Genomic DNA, 20,622 nt, shown 5'->3' with positions numbered 1-20,622 from the left:
ATCCCGTTAGTCGCCTCTTACGACATTAGTCTATCTCCTAGACCCTAGAGAATATTTCTTTTAAAAAAGAGTCCAAATGAAGTCTTGAATGATTTGGCAAGTCTAGCCCTGAAATTAAGGATTGTTCTGGGCCCCTTTTGGGTTGTTTTTATTTTATTTTGTAGATATATATTTCTAAAACAGACTATATTTCTGGGACTAAATGTCAGTCTAGACAAGCATGGTTGTAAGTGAAAGTACGGACGTAACACAGTCACAATGCCTTTGTTTGTCAGCACCATGTCCGTGTTCATGGGTTTCACCAAAGCTGACAATATACACCTGTGTTAATTTGAACATTACTACAAACTAATACGTCGTGATGTAATTCAAGTATTTTTCAAAGCAGTGTTAACCACACCTGATATCCTGAATCAGTTCTGTTTCTTACATATTTCACAACCTTGCAATGAGGATACGCAACATAATGTTCTATCTAAGTATATAATATTCTTATTCTTCTAAAATATTCCTTTAAGGTTAATGAATTTTGTCCACATAGTTTCTGTTAAAAATGTTGTAAAGAATTCATTTTATGGGGGGCAATGCTCCAATACTAGTATCTGTTGTCGATTTTCTGTTCAGGAATAGACCTTGCAGTGGTGTGCTTTGTGTGAGATTGAGACATATTCTAATATGCATAATACAATTTGAATTAGCAGAAAGAGAATGTAGTGTTTGATCGATCTGAATAAAGCTTGCTGGGGCTGCCAATTTGCTCAAGCCGAGTAGCCCTTTAACGATTATTTCACAAACCCAAAAGACAGACATTGATATAATGTTACGAATTCATTATTTTATAATTGATGATCGATTGTCACGTAACATGAATATGCCATGGCACGTTTCTTGGTTATTGATGTATAATATTTCATGCATTGATGCATGTCAGCTTGTGAGAAGCTGTCTTCAAAATTACAAGAAAACATGCACATTATGAAGCAAAAACATCCCGTGAACAAATGTCAACATTGCATTGGACAAGAGATTTACCATTTTCCTTTCCTGTAAATAACTGCATGCAGATATCTAAATTATTCTTACAGATATAATACGAACATGACAGCTCATGCTCCATCCTCAAACCCCGCCCAAGGGAGTGTATGTCCACACAATACCTTGACTGCTGACCTACACACCTGTTGTCCTGCAGATAAGAGCACCGACCCTAGGGGAAAAAAACCTATAAAATTCGCCAGCGTTCAACGATCAAAAACAATTCTAATCCTACCATCAATGTGACGGAATTTGCTTAGAACAGAGGCCCAGCTACATGAAAGCGTATGTGCTATCGATTTTTACCATTAATGATACATATTTACCTCATTGTAATCCTGGAACAAAGAACTCAAACTACATCTTTGTCAGCTGGTCACGACACCTGACTCCCTCAAAGACAAGACTTCATGCATGGTAACACAACGTTCCACTTCACACACCGTTGCTGGCCTTATGCGACCTCTTGTGCGTGAGGTACCTTACAATACATGGTCAATGAGGTTGAAGAATATTTTTAATTTCTTCACAATATACGCAATGTTTATTTCAAAAGATGTATGTTCAACATCCGTGTCTATTGTTCTACGGAGAATGCTGTTGCTGTTCGTCCGGTGATGTACAATTAAAAAAACAAAATCAGCACATTGTTTTAAGACAAAGCTGGTGATGTGTCTATACGTGTTGAGTTACAGGGTAGCTTTCTTGTTTAGTGTTTGCTTGGCCATGCCTAAAGCCGGTTTGATTCCTACGGGTGTATTATGTGTGAATTTCCTTATTAATCGTTGTCTCCTAGATCGTGCTAACAAGTGGATAAAAAACTCAATATTTCCTTAGATCTGAATATAATAATATCGGTGATAGTTTTCGCATTTTAACAATGTATCTGTATATATGTTAGAAACAGGATACGTCTATGCTTATGTACTTACTTGTCCAACCATTACTGGCTGAGGTTCAAGTGTATCATTACTGGACCAATTTTAATATTTACATATACGATAGGATTGGATGTTCAAATTACACTGGCTAATATCACTGACTACTGAATTGTAAGAATGTATGTCAAGGCCGGGCATGGATGGCCGAGTGGTTTTAGGAGCAGCATGACGCTGCAGGTGCAGTTGCGTCCCTTACATATGCCAGGATTCGCATGTCGTTTCTTTCGCGATGGACTTTATACCTGCTCGGGTATTGCAGAATCGTTCTGATATTCTTAGATATTCACAAAGAGCAAAGCATACTTCACTTCATTTTAATTTTTATTCCTAGAATATTTCTTAAATCGTTCATCAGCGAATACACCACCTCAGTTACATGGGGCTCATCTACTGTCACGCGTGTCATTAAATCAGTCCTGTAGGACTTGACATATGTTATCTTGAAATAGGAGCATCACAAATACAAAAGGTCCCATGACGCTATCTTACCGAGGCGAAATATGTACAAAAACCTAAATTTTGTTCGTGATTGCAAGCGGTTTCAAGAAATATTTAAACTATACACAAGTGCAATAATCTTGAACGCGACGTTAATCCTCACCTCACCTCACCTCACCTCACCTCACCTCACCTCACCTCGCCCCAAATTACATCATGAAAAAATTAGCGACAATTAACGACAAGAACGACACGACTTCATTGTTTTGCGTTAAAACCAAACTCAATAGAAATGGTGAACACTTTAACTTTTTAATTTTTCATATCAATAATTATAATATTTTTTTATCACTTTTGCCATATTTTTCTGTATTCTAAGATTTATGGGAGTACGGTGTATATTCTTTATATTACATAATAGCGTCCCTGGTAACCTCAACATTGAGGTTGTCCCGGAACCTCGTCTAGTACAAATCAATATTCCTTCTTCTGGACCAACTCAAGAACCTCATAGACCACCCTCAAAGGCAGGTTAGCTGGTGACATAGCCGTCTATAGACGATGCCATGTTTACGGCCTGGAAAACTTGTTACTCCGATGACGATCGATTTTAAGGCTCTTTGACAACAATCAGCAAGGTAGTTTCTTTTTTCGCTACTACACCGGTGTGTTCACTAGGATCACACGATCACTTCAAAAAATCAATCAATATCCTGTGACGGTTCTTCCCGTGCTGAAGGCGACGCGGAGCGCCTCGATCGAGTACCTGTATTGGCATATCCAACATATCTATAGGGTACTTAGCTCGACACCTCAGTAGGTTAGGTACAGGAAGTATTTAGACTCGAGAATAACAACAGAAACACGAAAACTTTCTCGGCATCTATCGATCCCTTTCACGTGGGACGTTCCCGTACAACGTCGCCATAGTAACGGCGTCCTGGGGAATCGGCCATAGTCACGTGATTGTAGCTTTTACCTTGCAATGAGCTTTATAACTCTGTGACAGTCAACAGCGGAGGGTGTACATACTAAGAAACAGATATGAGTTTTTTAGGGAAAAAATCCAAGGACAAAAAAAGAGAGCGCGAACTCAAGCAAAAACTGGGTATCGACCAGAAGGTTCTTGAGGGTAAGTTCTCAATACTGACTAATTACTCCTACACCTGTCTCCTGCCTTATGTCAATCTTCTCACGCTGTTATAGTTCTTAAAGAGTCCTGTGTTGACATGCCATATTGTGGATACTGTCTTTTATTTAAATTCAAAAAGGTAATAAACTTGTGTTTCTTTATAGAAATATGACCAAACGCTTTCATTTCTGATTATGTAAATATCCTATTTCGTTTTTTTTACATGTCAGATTACCCAAATTATTTGTTTACATGACTTTACTCTGTTCATAAATAAGTGAGTACTTATAAAACGTATAGAAGAATTCCATATACTGGCACGTCGATCAGGGTATGATGGTGTGTTTGAATCACGTATACTGTGGTCGTGCTGTCTTGTACTTCTGGATTAGATACCTAATAGGAAATTAGACAATTCTTGTCACCAGTTAAGTACAACACTGGCGTGGGTAAACAGAACACTTGTGTTGTACCAGTGAACTACACATGCGGATCTAGTCTACACTTTTGTAAAAATGCACACCATGGAAAGCATACCCCACAAACAATTTATTTGTTGTCAACCGAAAGCCCTGTGAAGGCGATCGAATTATTCCCGATTGTGTTTCGATTGTTACTTTCCAATACCAGGAAGCAGGATGTTTTTTATTCCATTTTACGACAACAACAAAATATATTGATTCGTTTTAAAAACAAGTCATATGAGAAGTTATAGCTCAGGGGCCAATATAACGTCAATACTATAGAGAGAATAAGTTCTTGTATTATATGATTTCTAGCCACACAGTCATGTACATGAATGCTAAAAGTATTGGAGGTTTAAACATGGATTTCTCTGAAGGCTGTTGGTAAATAATATATTTGTTCCATACGACGTTAGACCCGAGTATGTAGTGTTGTCAAAGGCACAAACAGCACAACAGACAGACAGACAGTTTTATTCAGTAAGAAGGTCATAGCCCCATAATACAGACAATGGTTGATTGCATGAACTACGCATGCCAAGAAAGTAATCGATTTAAGTTTCTCTTAGCCGTTGGACTTTATATAGATATAAACAACAGTCCTACACGAACCTATACATGGAATACTGCTGAGTGCAAACCGGAAGTGCCGCCACCATCTAATTTTTTGCACGTGTGAGTAATTTGATTGGACGCCTCTTGTTAGCATCGTGTCATTCGTATCGGACTCGTTTGCGATTGTTTGTTGTTTAACGTCGCACTCGGCAATATTTCAGCTATATGACGGTGGTCTTTAAATAATCGAATCTGGACCAGACAATCCAGTGATTGATGTCATGAGCATCGATCTACACAGTTGGGATACGGTGACATGCATCAACTAAGTCACCGAGATTGACCACCCGATCCAGTTAGTCGCCTCTTACCACAAACATGGTCGTCTTTCACGGCAAGTATGGGTTGCTGAAGACCTATATCTTACCCCGGATCTTCACGGGGACGTGGTAGATTAAATCAGATGTAATACAGGGTATCAATGTTTCAAAGGTTAAACTGTTATAAACTGCCGGGCAAAAGAAAGTATACACTCGTAAACTGGATTTGACCAAAAGGTGAGTATGGGTTGCTGAAGACCTATATCTTACCCCGGATCTTCACGGGGACGTGGTAGATTAAATCAGATGTAATACAGGGTATCAATGTTTCAAAGGTTAAACTGTTATAAACTGCCGGGCAAAAGAAAGTATACACTTGTAAACTGGATTTGACCAAAAGGTGACAAACGTTAACAGAAAACTGTCGCCAAAAACTCCACACTTAAGGTCCAAAACACACCTTTGGTGTCCGTATCAAGTACATCACCTTCGAATAATCATTTCTTGTTTGTTTCATGTCTAGCCATGGCATTCGTGACCAACTCGTGTTATTCCGGGACAAGCCGAATAGCGACTCGTGCCCCTATCATGACCATTTTTGCGACCGGGTTCCGTCTTTGCGCAAACGGGCATACCTAAAACAATTGTCAACTCGTTGCTTAATGGTTCACATTTATTTCCCCATATATTATATATATTTCAGTTGCAATTTAAAGCACATCGGGATATGCGGAATTATACAGTATGATTGAACACATTTAACTGTGTCTTGGGTATATTTTTAGATGCAAGACATATGTAAAATAAAAAAATATTTCTGAGGGATTCATTGACGAAGAACTTAAAATCATACGCGCATTCTGATTGGTTTGTCGTATTTTCGCACATAACATTCATCGATAGGGGGACGAGTCTTCTTGCAGGTTACAGAAAGGGGCGAGTGGTGACGAATGCTAGCCATGGGTGTATACCTTCTTTTGCCCGGCAGACTAGTAGCGTTTTCATTTTATCCAGTTAAAAGATATGGACAACTATGTCTGTTATCCATATTTTGTACAGCTATTGTCCAGGTATTGCGTCGTTGTAAGGCTGTTGTTCTCCTTCTTGACCCAACCCTGGTCTGTTGTTGCGGGACAAACTATGTTAAAAGTATGAACATTTCTAAATTATATGTTTTCATTTTTTATTGTAGACCATTTATAAAAAAAGGTTTGTATTAATATTTGGATTTTTCAGAACCTTTGAAAAGTATTTCACCGTCATGTTTTTGATAACGTGTTTGACGTCATGTTCTCCATGGCAAACATAGCTTCACGCGTGTCACTTGGTTCGATAGTTAATGCCTGAAATAGCTATACATGAACAACATGTTGCCTTTTTCACACGTGCTTCAATCCATAATAGGGTTCATATTTCGTGAGACCAGCAGGTAGTTGTTCAGACGTACTGCCATCGAAGTATTCACTGCTGACGTACGACCATCAACGTCTTCACATTTGATGTACGACCATCGACGTCTTCACCTCTGACATACGACTATCGACGTCTGAACAATGAACATACGACCATCGAAGTATTCACTGCTGGCGTACGACCATCGACGTCTTCACATTTGACGTACGACCATCGACGTCTTCATATTTGACGTACGACCATCGACGTCTTCACATTTGATGTACGGCCATCGACGTCTTCACTTCTGACATACGACCATCGACGTCTTAACAATGAACATACGACCATCGACGTATTCACTGCGTACGTGCGACCATCGACGTCTTCACCTCTGACATACGACCATCGACGTCTGAACAATGAACATACGACCATCGACGTATTCACTGCGTACGTGCGACCATCGACGTCTTCACCTCTGACATACGACCATCGACGTCTTAACAATGAACATACGACCATCGATAAATTCACTGCGGACGTACGGCCATCGACATCTTCACCTCTGACATACGACCATCGACGTCTTAACAAAGAACATACGACCATCGCCGTATTCACTGCGGACGTACGACCATCGACGTACTTATCACGGACAAACGACCATCGACCTATTCACCGTTAACCTACGACCATCGACTTATTCACTTATACTGTGAAGTGGGCACGGGTGGCCCAGTCGTCTAAGGCGCCGCGATTCGCTGTGCAGAGTTGCGTCCCTTGGGCACGCCAGGAACCTATGATTGGAGGTTCGAATCCCGGTTCGCCCCGATTATGTTTCTAGGTTTGTCAGCACCATACCCGTGCTCGTGGGTTTCACTGAAGTGGTAAACGTCTGAGACCTGCATCACTTCGGGCTTTCCTCCCACATTAAGCTGACACGCCGCGATATGACTGGAATACTGTTAAAAGCGGCGTTGAATCCAACTCATTATACTGTGAAAAGTTACTCCCTTCAGTTGTCAGGATTGGTCGTGGGTGTGATCGGTTTGGGTCCATTACTATTCCTTGCGTATCGGGGTCAAAGTGCCCAAGACCTGCAACCTTCTCTCTCATCTAAATATGTCACGGAGTCGCCTCTATGTAACTGAATAACTGGTCCTATTCAAAGCAGCGTTGAATCCATCTCGTGTACTTACGCACTATTTTAGAAATAACATAGGTCAAGTCCATCGCTAACGTATTGGATCTAAACATTTGGGCCATTGTTTAAATTGGCCAGATGTTTATTAAAACATATACCTTGATGAATCGAACCGAGGTAAGGCTTGTCACAGATGGAGGTTTAAGAATCGGTGCTCGTACTTTACAGGAATTCAATGTAAAGATTAAATTCTCATTTAACAGCTGATAGTACCATTCCTCTCCCTGCCACACCATCGAGCGTCGACTCAGTGAGTTTTAATTGTGTTACTTGTTTTGTGGCCTTGAGGCAAAACACATCCACTTGTGAATCGTTCCTCCAACCCGACAGTGTGTGTTGCCACGCAGACCCCTACCTGGTTCAACCTTGAGGGAACCGTTAGCTCGCAGTTAGCAGTTCAGAATCAATATATTTTAGATATTTCAAAGGAAGAACTTCGTAGTTCAAAACATACTCGAGACAAAATGTAAATAATGCGTCTCGAAGCAACAAAATAAGCCGTGCAAAGATGTAGTGTGGGCGAGAGTTACACTCCGTCGTAATGGAGTTGCAGAAAAGTAGAAGCGCCGCCCTGGAGGAGACATATGCAGCGTGTATGGTGGTTTGATGCCTGTGGTGTGGACATGTGCTGCGTGTGGTGTGGTGATATGATGCGTGTGGTGTGGACATGTGCTGCGTGAGGTGTGGACATGCGCTGCGTGTGGTGTGGTGATATGATGCGTGTGGTGTGGACATGTGCTGCGTGAGGTGTGGACATGCGCTGCGTGTGGTGTGGTGATATGATGCGTGTGGTGTGGACAAGTGCTGCGTGAGGTAAGGACATGTGCTGCGTGTGGTGTGGACATGTGCTGCGTGTGGTGTGGTGATATGATGCGTGTGGTGTGGACATGTGCTGCGTGAGGTGTGGACATGCGCTGCGTGTGGTGTGGTGATATGATGCGTGTGGTGTGGACATGTGCTGCGTGAGGTGTGGACATGTGCTGCGTGTGGTGTGGTGATATGATGCGTGTGGTGTGGACAAGTGCTGCGTGAGGTGTGGACTTGTGCTGCGTGAGGTAAGGACATGTGCTGCGTGTGGTGTGGACACGTGCTGCGTTTGGTGTGGGCATGTGCTGCGTGTGATGTGGACATGTGCTGCGTGTGATGTGGACATGTGCTGCGTGAGGTAAGGACATGTGCTGCGTGTGGTGACACGTACTGCGTGTGGTGTGGTGATATGATGCGTGTGGTGTGGACAAGTGCTGCGTGAGGTAAGGACATGTGCTGCGTGTGGTGACACGTACTGCGTGTGGTGTGGTGATATGATGCGTGTGGTGTGGACATGTGCTGCGTGTGGTGTAGACATGTGCTGCGTGTGGTGTGGTGATATGATGCGTGGGGTGTGGACATGTGCTGCGTGAGGTGTGGACATGTGCTGCGTGTGGTGTTGACACGTGCTGCGTGTGGTGTGGACATGTACTGTGTGTCGTGTGGACATGTGCTGCGTGTGGTGTGGACATGTGCTGCGTGTGGTGTGGACATGTGCTGCCTGTGGTGTGGACATGTGCTGCGTGAGGTAAGGAAATGTGCTGCGTGTGGTGTGGACACGTACTGCGTGTGGTGTGGACATGTGTTGCGTGAGGTGCGGACATGTGCTGCGTGAGGTAAGGACATGTGCTGCGTGAGGTTATGACATGTGCTGCGTGTGGTGTGTACACGTACTGCGTGTGGTGTGGACATGTGTTGCTTGAGGTGTGGACATGTGCTGCGTGAGGTGTGGACATGTGCTGCGTGTGATGTGGACACTTGCTGCGTGTGGTGTGGACATGTGCTGCGTGAGGTGTGGACACGTGTTGCGTGTGCTGTGGTGTGTGGTGCGTGAGGTGTGGACATGTGCAGCGTGTGATGTGGTGATATGGTGCGCGAGTTGTGGACATGTGCAGCGTGTGGGGTGGACATGTGCTGCGTGTGATGTGGACATGTGCTGTGTGTGGCGTGGACGCGTGCTGCGTGTGGTGTCGACATGTGCTGCGTGAGGTGTGGACATGTGCAGCCTGTGGTGTGGACATGTGCTGCGTGAGGTGTGGTGATATGATGCGTGTGGTGTGGACATGTGCTGCGCGTGGTGTGGTGATATGATGCGTGTGGTGTGAACATGTGCAGCGTGTGGGGTGGACATGTGCTGCGTGTGGTGTGGTGATATGGTGCGTGAGGTGTGGACATGTGCTGCGTGTGGTGTGGACACGTGCTGCGTGTGGTGTGGTGATATGGTGCGTGAGGTGTGGACATGTGCTGCGTGTGCTGTGGTGATATGGTGCGTGAGGTGTGGACATGTGCAGCGTGTAGTGTGGTGATATGGTGCGCGAGTTGTGGACATGTGCAGCGTGTGGGGTGGACATGTGCTGCGTGTGATGTGGACATGTGCTGTGTGTGGCGTGGACGCGTGCTGCGTGTGGTGTCGACATGTGCTGCGTGTGGTGTGGACATGTGCAGCCTGTGGTGTGGACATGTGCTGCGTGAGGTGTGGTGATATGATGCGTGTGGTGTGGACATGTGCTGCGTGTGGTGTGGTGATATGATGCGTGTGGTGTGGACATGTGCTGCGTGTGGTGTCGACATGTGCTGCGTGTGGTGTGGTGATATGATGCGTGTGGTGTGAACATGTGCAGCGTGTGGGGTGGACATGTGCTGCGTGTGGTGTGGTGATATGGTGCGTGAGGTGTGGAGATGTGCTGCGTGTGGTGTGGACACGTGCTGCGTGTGGTGTGGTGATATGGTGCGTGAGGTGTGGACACGTGCTGCGTGTGCTGTGGTGATATGGTGCGTGAGGTGTGGACATGTGCAGCGTGTAGTGTGGTGATATGGTGCGCGAGTTGTGGACATGTGCAGCGTGTGGGGTGGACATGTGCTGCGTGTGATGTGGACATGTGCTGTGTGCGGCGTGGACGCGTGCTGCGTGTGGTGTGGACATGTGCTGCGTGAGGTGTGGACATGTGCAGCCTGTGGTGTGGACATGTGCTGCGTGAGGTGTGGTGATATGATGCGTGTGGTGTGGACATGTGCTGCGTGTGGTGTGGTGATATGATGCGTGTGGTGTGAACATGTGCAGCGTGTGGGGTGGACATGTGCTGCGTGTGGTGTGGTGATATGGTGCGTGAGGTGTGGACATGTGCTGCGTGTGGTGTGGACACGTACTGCGTGTGGTGTGGACATGTGTTGCGTGAGGTGCGGACATGTGCTGCGTGAGGTAAGGACATGTGCTGCGTGAGGTTATGACATGTGCTGCGTGTGGTGTGTACACGTACTGCGTGTGGTGTGGACATGTGTTGCTTGAGGTGTGGACATGTGCTGCGTGAGGTGTGGACATGTGCTGCGTGTGATGTGGACACTTGCTGCGTGTGGTGTGGACATGTGCTGCGTGAGGTGTGGACACGTGTTGCGTGTGCTGTGGTGTGTGGTGCGTGAGGTGTGGACATGTGCAGCGTGTGATGTGGTGATATGGTGCGCGAGTTGTGGACATGTGCAGCGTGTGGGGTGGACATGTGCTGCTTGTGATGTGGACATGTGCTGTGTGTGGCGTGGACGCGTGCTGCGTGTGGTGTGGACATGTGCTGCGTGAGGTGTGGACATGTGCAGCCTGTGGTGTGGACATGTGCTGCGTGAGGTGTGGTGATATGATGCGTGTGGTGTGGACATGTGCTGCGCGTGGTGTGGTGATATGATGCGTGTGGTGTGAACATGTGCAGCGTGTGGGGTGGACATGTGCTGCGTGTGGTGTGGTGATATGGTGCGTGAGGTGTGGACATGTGCTGCGTGTGGTGTGGACACGTGCTGCGTGTGGTGTGGTGATATGGTGCGTGAGGTGTGGACACGTGCTGCGTGTGCTGTGGTGATATGGTGCGTGAGGTGTGGACATGTGCAGCGTGTAGTGTGGTGATATGGTGCGCGAGTTGTGGACATGTGCAGCGTGTGGGGTGGACATGTGCTGCGTGTGATGTGGACATGTGCTGTGTGTGGCGTGGACGCGTGCTGCGTGTGGTGTCGACATGTGCTGCGTGTGGTGTGGACATGTGCAGCCTGTGGTGTGGACATGTGCTGCGTGAGGTGTGGTGATATGATGCGTGTGGTGTGGACATGTGCTGCGTGTGGTGTGGTGATATGATGCGTGTGGTGTGGACATGTGCTGCGTGTGGTGTCGACATGTGCTGCGTGTGGTGTGGTGATATGATGCGTGTGGTGTGAACATGTGCAGCGTGTGGGGTGGACATGTGCTGCGTGTGGTGTGGTGATATGGTGCGTGAGGTGTGGACATGTGCTGCGTGTGGTGTGGACACGTGCTGCGTGTGGTGTGGTGATATGGTGCGTGAGGTGTGGACACGTGCTGCGTGTGCTGTGGTGATATGGCGCGTGAGGTGTGGACATGTGCAGCGTGTAGTGTGGTGATATGGTGCGCGAGTTGTGGACATGTGCAGCGTGTGGGGTGGACATGTGCTGCGTGTGATGTGGACATGTGCTGTGTGTGGCGTGGACGCGTGCTGCGTGTGGTGTGGACATGTGCTGCGTGAGGTGTGGACATGTGCAGCCTGTGGTGTGGACATGTGCTGCGTGAGGTGTGGTGATATGATGCGTGTGGTGTGGACATGTGCTGCGTGTGGTGTGGTGATATGATGCGTGTGGTGTGAACATGTGCAGCGTGTGGGGTGGACATGTGCTGCGTGTGGTGTGGTGATATGGTGCGTGAGGTGTGGACATGTGCTGCGTGTGGTGTGGACACGTGCTGCGTGTGGTGTGGTGATATGGTGCGTGAGGTGTGGACATGTGCAGCGTGTGGGGTGGTCATGTGCTACGTGTGGTGTGGTGATATGATGCGTGTGATGTGGACAAGTGCTGCGTGAGGTGTGGACATGTGCTGCGTGAGGTAAGGACATGTGCTGCGTGTGGTGTGGACACGTGCTGCGTGTGGTGTGGACATGTACTGCGTGTGGTGTGGACATGTGCTGCGTGTGGTGTGGCGATATGGTGCGTGAGGTGTGGACATGTGCTGCGTGTTGTCTGGACATGTGCAGCGTGTGGTGTGGTGATATGGTGCGTGAGGTATGGACATGTGCTGCGTTTGGTGTGGACATGTGCTGTGTTTGGTGTGGACATGTGCAGCGTGTGGTGTGGACATGTGCTGCGTGTGGTGTGGACATGTGCTGCGTGTGGTGTGGACATGTGATGCGTGTGGTGTGGACATGTGCTGCGTGAGGTGTGGTGATATGCTGCATGTAAGGATCTCATGTGACAGTTCAGGTTTTATAGATAACCCTGTGTTTTCCTAGTGCCTGGCAACAATAACTCTCCATGGGTGTTTTAGGCATGCCGTGACAAGCGTTTTTGTGTCTATCGGTTTTAGAGTCGATGTGTTCTGGTAACACCACATGGTAAAGTTAAAAGATTTTATCGCAGTAGCATTAACCAAGACACACGCCTCGCGACATGCAAACCCACGATTATATACACTCCCGTTCAGATAAAACAGTCCCTCGATACCGGCTCGAATTTTAGCTGTACTGTTTTACAATAGCTTGTCTAGACTGCTGACGAACACGAACAAATGATAACCAATGACTTAAATAAAGCAGAGGAATATGAGGTTCATAGGTTTGAATTAAAAAGGCTTTAATAATATATAGGCAAACGTAAATGTAATCAAATATTAGAGAAATATATTTTACATACGGTAAACTATGTTTATAACGAACACGCTTATAACGAACTGACGGATATAACGAACTGTTTTTGGCCCCGCCCATTGCCTTATATATGCGGTTTATGTTCTTATAACGAACTACGGTTATAACGAACTAAATTTAGTGGTCCCTTCAAGTTCGTTATATCCGTAGTTTACAGTATTTATCCAATTTTCAAACAAATGTGAGCTGTGGACATAAACAGCCTAACTCAAGCTAAGATAGTCTGATCAGGTGGAAATGAGGCTACTTCCTTCGTTGCTGTATCGCCCAACACAGACCGACGTTGCAGCTGACATCATCCGTCACGTGGGTACAATGTGTGAAGCCCATTTCTGGTGTCCCCCGCCGTGTTATTGCTGGAATATTGCTAAAAGCGGCGTAAAACCATACTCACTCACTCACTCCGTCACGAGTTTCCTGCGGGTGCCCTTATAAATTTACATGAGATCGTATATGCGCATCGCGAAAACAGCACGGAGTTTAACAACTGAGAACGACTCGCCATCTTGATTTTCCGAGAATGTTGAGGTGTGTAAGGGCACATGACAATGCAGGGATCATGTTCAGTATCCCGTGGTGTGTGTTTCAAATGTTACGGTATGAATGATTCAACCGTGTTAGTGCGAAGGAATAGTGCGATCAAATAGCAGTATGTCAGTTATTAATGGTATTTGTAGTTGTAAACAGTCCTGGTTTCATTGTCAAATCCACGGGCGACGAAGTCGCCCACGCGCCGCACTTTAGCTGTGCAGAGTTGCGCCCCTTTACAAAACAAAGATCCATGATCGCAGGTTTGAATCCGAGGTCCTTATTCGTTCACAAATCAGTAAAGTGATTAGGGAACGACCGATTGATGTTGTTTTTGTTGTTTGTTTTTATATTCGGCTGACACCCCGTGATAAAACGAGAATGACATTTAAGCGACCTTAAACCCAACTCACTCAGTCCAACTTCATTGTACTTAAAGCGACCCAGGTCTATTGTAAATTAATCTTGGTAAACATATATCTGGAAGACACAATAAAGGGATTATCAATATGGGACCCGGGTGGCCTAGTCGTCTAAGGTGCCGCAATTAGCTGTGCAGAGTTGCGTCCCTTGGGCACGCCAGAAACCTATATTTGGGGGTTCGAATCCCGGCTCGCCATGATAAAGTTTCTTGGTTTCTCAGCACCAAAGCGGTAAACGTCTGAGACCTGCATCACTTCGGGCTTTCCTCCCACATCAAGCTCACACGTTCAAAGTGGCGTTAAACCCAACTCACTCATTCACACAATATGAACCGTTCATTACTTCTTTATGGCAAATGTAACTGTGATCATGCCTTATTTTAGCTTTGCGTTTAAGGTCGATTAACTCAATCTGTACAGGTTTATAAACCAGCTGAAATTTTAATACCATAGTCTTCTGTAAAATGTTATATATATTTGTAGTACATAACAAGACGTGTTTCGTACAAGTTTGCCATGTGCTTTATTTGTGATCCATATACGAATTAAAACAAGACACATGTATCCGATCACAGTTAGATTGTCCTTGTATATACGTAATGGACATCCTGCATAAATGACATTTACAGCGTTAGTAGAACAGCGAAATGGCGGACAGGTGGCTTCTGTTTAGAGGCCTTAATTTGGTTTGTAGATTTGCGTATCTTAGGCCTGCCAGAAATATGATGGTGGGTTTGAATTCCAGATTCGCCTCTAAAGTGTTTCTTGGTTTGTCAGCACCTTACAAGTGCTCGTGTGTATCACCGAAGTGGTAAACGTCTGAGACCTGCATCACTTCAGGCTTGCCTCCCACATCAAGCTGACACGCCGCGATATAACTGGTTTACAGTTCAATACTCACTCACTCAACTGTGAAATACTAATGATGTGTCGAAGAGCCTGGTGCGTTCTAAAATTCTCCATGGCATTAATCACCATTCAAGACTCTGACATACCAAATAAACCCTGGGGCCCGGGTTAACATTAGTCCCCAGTGCCCCCTTTCTGCTGGTGGTAAATGGCGACAATTGTGGATCAAACTCGGTGATGTGACTGTTACCACGCCCCGATTACGAGTGAAGATCCAGGTTAAAATTAGAAAAGGCCTTCAGCAACCCATGCGTGCCGAAAAAAGGAGACTATGCTTGTCGTAAGAGCCGACTAACGGGATCGGGTGGTCAGGCTCGCTGACTTGGTTGATGCATGTCATCGTATCCCAATTGCGTGGATTGGTGCTCATATTGTCAATCACTGGATTGTCTTGTCTAGACTCGATTATTTACACAACAATCACTCACACATGAAACATCTGTGTAAGAAGATTATTGTCAAGTAATCAAGAATACATTTGGTCTCTGTATTTCCTTTGTCAACATGCTACAACGTGACACCAATCAAACTGCGCATGACTGAATACTATTCTACTATGAAACTAGCTTCAAATGTTAAAGATAATTATTTGAAAGCAATTACAGTACCACTTAATCATGGCCTGTGCTTATTTACTTGTTTCTTTCGATCACCTAATGTATATGTTTACTGCAGCAGGGGTTTTTTTATAGCTAATTACCTAATTGTTATTTGACTATATGCCATGCCCTGTACCAGCGTATGTATTCTATTATCAGGTGGAGTAATGTAGCAGCAATTGATATTTCTCTTTAGAGTTGAAAGATGTATTTGCGCAGGTGCATATTGGAAGCTCTCAAAGCTGATTGGTGTAGACAAATGGACGTCATACATAGCCTTAGGGATCGACCAATGTTACCACCCCCCCCCCCCCCCCCCCCCCCAAAAAACCCCCAAAAAACCCCAAAAACAAACACCAAACAAACATCTTGCAACAATGCAGTTTTGTGTAAGGCAGTTACTTTTTTCAACAGTCTGAAGTATAATAATAAAAAAAGAAATTCAAGAATTTTCTGCGACAATTTATTCGATATATCACTAACAGTCCATATATCCATATTTCTATCCATATCCTCATCCATATATCCATATCCTCATCCGTTTATCTATATCCTCATCCATACATACATATCCTCATCCATATATCCATATTGTAAACAGCACACAACGAGCGAGTATAAGAACACGTCTTGTTTATTTCAATTCATACTCAAAACTAACTGTAATACATCCGTTACTCCCTTGACAACCATACATCAATATCCTAGCAATATTACCTCACATATTCTATTACTTACCCTACGATCTATCTCTTAGGAACTTCCGAATCCATTCGTTCATCTAATTTCTATTTACATTCGATACACTTCCGGTAAATACTCTTCCGGTAATCAGTTACTCCCCTTAGCCCATTCGCACAATGCTAACAATATCCTTATCCATATATTCATATCCTTATCCATATATCCATATCCTCACCCATATATCCATATCCATATCGTTATCAATATCCTCATCCATATATCCATATCCTCATCCATATATCCATATCCTCATCCATACATACATATTCTCATCCATATATCCATATCCTTATCCATATATTCATATCCTTATCCATATATCCATATCCTCACCCATATATCCATATCCATATCGTTATCAATATCCTCATCCATATATCCATATCCTCATCCATATATCCATATCCTCATCCATACATACATATTCTCATCCATATATCCATATCCTTATCCATATATTCATATCATTATCCATATATCCATATCCTCACCCATATATCCATATCCATATCGTTATCCATATCCTCATCCATATATCCATATCCTCATCCATACATACATATTCTCATCCATATTTCCATATCCTTATCCATATATTCATATCATTATCCATATATCCATATCCTCACCCATATATCCATATCCATATCGTTATCCATATCCTCATCCATATATCAATATCCTCATCCATTATCCATATCATTATCCATATATCCATATCCATATCCTTATCCATATCTCATATCCTTATCCATATATCCATCTCATTTCCTCATCCATATATCCATTTCCTCATCCATATATCCATATCCTCATCCATATATCAATATCCTTATCCATAATCTCCATATCTTTAACTAATTCCAAATATCTACAGATATTTCTCACTTTCAGCCTATCAAGTTTCTATGCAAAACACGTCGTCCTACAAGGCTAGATCCAAAACTGTCGGGTACCCATATTTAATTTCCGTTACGCATTTCGTGGGTAATAATTCCTCTGACTGTTGTCGCTAGTTTGATTGGCTATATACACGTTCCAATATTACCAATTTTCAAACACGGTTTCATGAAATAAAAAATAAAAATATATGACTCATCGGAGTTCGTAGATTCTATTTCGTAACGAGAAAAGGCCACGTGACAGGGCACATCTGAAACTATATTTATCTCTGAAATAACATGTCATATTGTCCCACCGTGTTTGCGTTATCAGTGTGCTATGGCAACAAATCAGTCCCTCGCATCATGAAAACTTAATGTGTCACCACCAACGTTTTGATGAGCAAACATCAACTTGTCTTCTATTGATTAAAGCTCTAAACACAGGGCGCAATATGACAGACAAGCATTATCGACTAATGGTTAACTGTGAATATTTGCACAGAATAACATTGTTTATGTGAATGAAAACCCAGCTCTAGCATGCTTGACTATTTTGCATTAATGCTGCACAGCACGAGCACGTGGTTGTTTATTTACAGTTGCGAAACCCAACTGAGATCCTCCATTATTGTCTCAGTTGTCACAGATAAGTCCTTTGGGAAACACTGTCAAATGAAGGTGTTGAAGTACGTGTATTGAGGTTTTAAAAAGAGATCAATAATGAGAATTCCATTCTTGTGTCAAACGGTTCTCTTTATGAACTTGGCGTACATAGAAGCAACGACTACGTTATTTAGTTTTCGGTTGTTTTCAATCGCGACTGGACAAATGTTGTCAGAGCAAGGATCATATGGGTTTCGAAACATGAGAAACCTGACAGCTGAAGGACATAAATCCGCGAAGTTGATAGCGACGCTTTACGGCACTAGGTCAAAGATCAACGTGCCGTGACGGTGAACATTGATACATATAATCGGGAACGGTGTCAACGTGTCGAACGACAGTCCGGTAAGATGTCACCCCAAGACAGCCAAGTCTGATGTCAGCCCAAGACAGCAAAATAGATGTGTTAATCCAAGACAGGCAGGTACGATGTCAATCCAAGACAGTCTGGTAAGATGTCACCCCAAGACAGCCAAGTCTGATGTCAGCCCAAGACAGCCAAATAGATGTGTTAATCCAAGACAGGCAGGTACGATGTCAATCCAAGACAGTCTGGTAAGATGTCACCCCAAGACAGCCAAGTCTGATGTCAGCCCAAGACAGCCAAATAGATGTGTTAATCCAAGACAGGCAGGTACGATGTCAATCCAAGACTGTCTGGTGCGACATCAATCCAAAACCTTGAGTGTCAAACGGCCAAATAATATGTAAATACAAGACAGGCAGGTATCATGTCAAACCAAAACGACTAAATACGATGTCAGTACAAAACGGCCAAGTACATGTCATTACAAATCGGTCAGGACGTGCGATTGATCGAATATTCATGGCGCTGGGTATTATATCAGTTGACAGTCAGGTCGGAAACGATTCATCCTGCAGCTTTTAATCACATTGAGTTTGGCAAGCACATTGTCACGTGATGCTGTTTCATTATCCAAAAGGAGAGTAACATTCAAAAAGAATACCCTTTTGATTTCCATGCCAACTTGTGTTTCTTTGGCATCAGTAACCACCACGAACACCAGGCCATCTGATTCTAGGGTAAACTCTGCTACTGCGAAGGCTGGTCAAAACATTATAAGCCTAACAAACAAGACAAACAATTGTGAATGCGTTTTTAATTTTATTTTTCAACATAATCTCCCAGCTTTTCAATACATTTCTCGTATCGATAGTCAAGCTTTTCAAAGCCACCCTGAAAAACCCATTCACAGCCGCTTTGAGGTCATCGTTGTCGTCATAGCGCTTTCCACGAAGGTGTTCTCCCGGTTAAAAGGTGGAAATCAGTTTGTGCCAGGTCTGGCGAGTATGAGGGTGAGGAAGCTCTTCGAGCCAACATTGTCGCACGGCAGCCTTTGCAAGTCGAGAGGTGTTACAAGAGGCATTGTCATGAAGTAGAAGAAATCCAGCAGTCAGCGTTCCGCGCCGCTTTCTTTGATAGAATCTTTCGGGCGATGAAGCAAATCAGTAAGCACCGATAATCGTCTTTTGACTTTCTAAGTAATCAACAAGGATCACATTCTTTGAATCCCAGAATACAATGGCCACAGCTGTCTTCACTGATCTTGAAGGCTTGTATTTCTTTGGTGCCGGAGAAGTGGCATGGTGCCATTCCATGGAATGACGTTTTGACTCGGGATCATAATGGTAGACCCATATAGCACCACCTGTTACTAATCTCTTTTTTGAATTTGGCAGAATCCTACTCAATTAGCTAAACATTTTCTCTGACTATGTCATTTCTTTCTTCCTTAAGATCAGAATTTAGAAACTTTGGCACCAAACGAGCACATATCTTATTCATCTGTAAATGTTCATGAATAATAGTTTCAATGGATCCATGGCTTAGACCTGAGTCTTCCTCAAGTTCAGCAATGGTAATACGCCTGTCTGACAGTATAAGTTTTTCTATCTCCTTGATTGAAACTTCATTGATGGAAGTTGAGTCACGTCCACCCCTTGGGTCATAAGGCTTGTTCTACCAAGACCTAAACATAGCTGACCAACGTTTAACAGTGGAATAGCTAGGGCACTTATCCCCATATACTTGTGACATGCGGTTATGAGTTTCTTGGTGAGTACTTTCTCTAAAGTCAAAAAACTTGATGACTGCTGGGTACTCGTTCTTTCCTCTTTTTGTGTCCATTTGGCCCCCTGTCATGTTCAACTGGCTGTCACTAATATACAAACGGCCTCAACAGACCAAATACACTTGCAATGAACTTCTCAAGCAATGTACTACATTGACTAGTTCACTTTGTTATGGCCCTTAGTTGAATGTTAGTCAGGCTTAGAACCTTTTGACCAACCCTCGTCTTTGAGTGTAAATAATGTTCTGTATATTGTTAGATGTCTTTCCAAATCAATATATTCCTCGAGACAAAAGGTGAAAAACATTGATAGAAATAATATTGATGAAGAGCTTCACTTTATCGACCACAGTGTTAGTGTTTTTTAAGCGTTCAAAACAATGTATTTCAGATATGTGCTATATCGTATAATTGGATATGACGCACAACGTCAGTTTCAACCATGCAACGAGTTTTGTTGTATTTTGTTCATGTTTTTGTGTGTTGTTATTACACTGCAGTTGTCTCTAACATGTGTCATCTCTCCACAGACTTAGTGAGGTTTTACAAAGATCACATGGATGTGTCGTAGTCTCAATTTCA

General features: G+C 44.0%; 1 protein-coding gene across 1 annotated transcript in view; it reads left to right on the top strand.

The window, feature by feature from the left end:
* Positions 1 to 3,198: 3,198 nt before the first annotated feature.
* Positions 3,199 to 20,622, top strand: part of LOC124139446 (calmodulin-like) — a 30,806-nt gene continuing 13,382 nt past the window's right edge. Inside the window, exon 1 of the mRNA XM_046506499.2 lies at positions 3,199 to 3,546. Within this exon, the coding sequence (XP_046362455.1) occupies positions 3,459 to 3,546 (88 nt within the window). The 5' untranslated portion in view covers positions 3,199 to 3,458. The remainder of the gene's footprint in view (positions 3,547 to 20,622) is intronic.

The sequence above is a fragment of the Haliotis rufescens genome, unplaced genomic scaffold (assembly GCF_023055435.1).
Source record: "Haliotis rufescens isolate VD_foot unplaced genomic scaffold, xgHalRufe1.0.p SCAF_1, whole genome shotgun sequence".
Taxonomy (NCBI): Eukaryota; Metazoa; Mollusca; class Gastropoda; order Lepetellida; family Haliotidae; genus Haliotis; species Haliotis rufescens.
The sequence above is the reverse complement of the archived record's forward strand: the minus strand, read 5'-3'. Positions and strand labels throughout refer to the sequence as shown.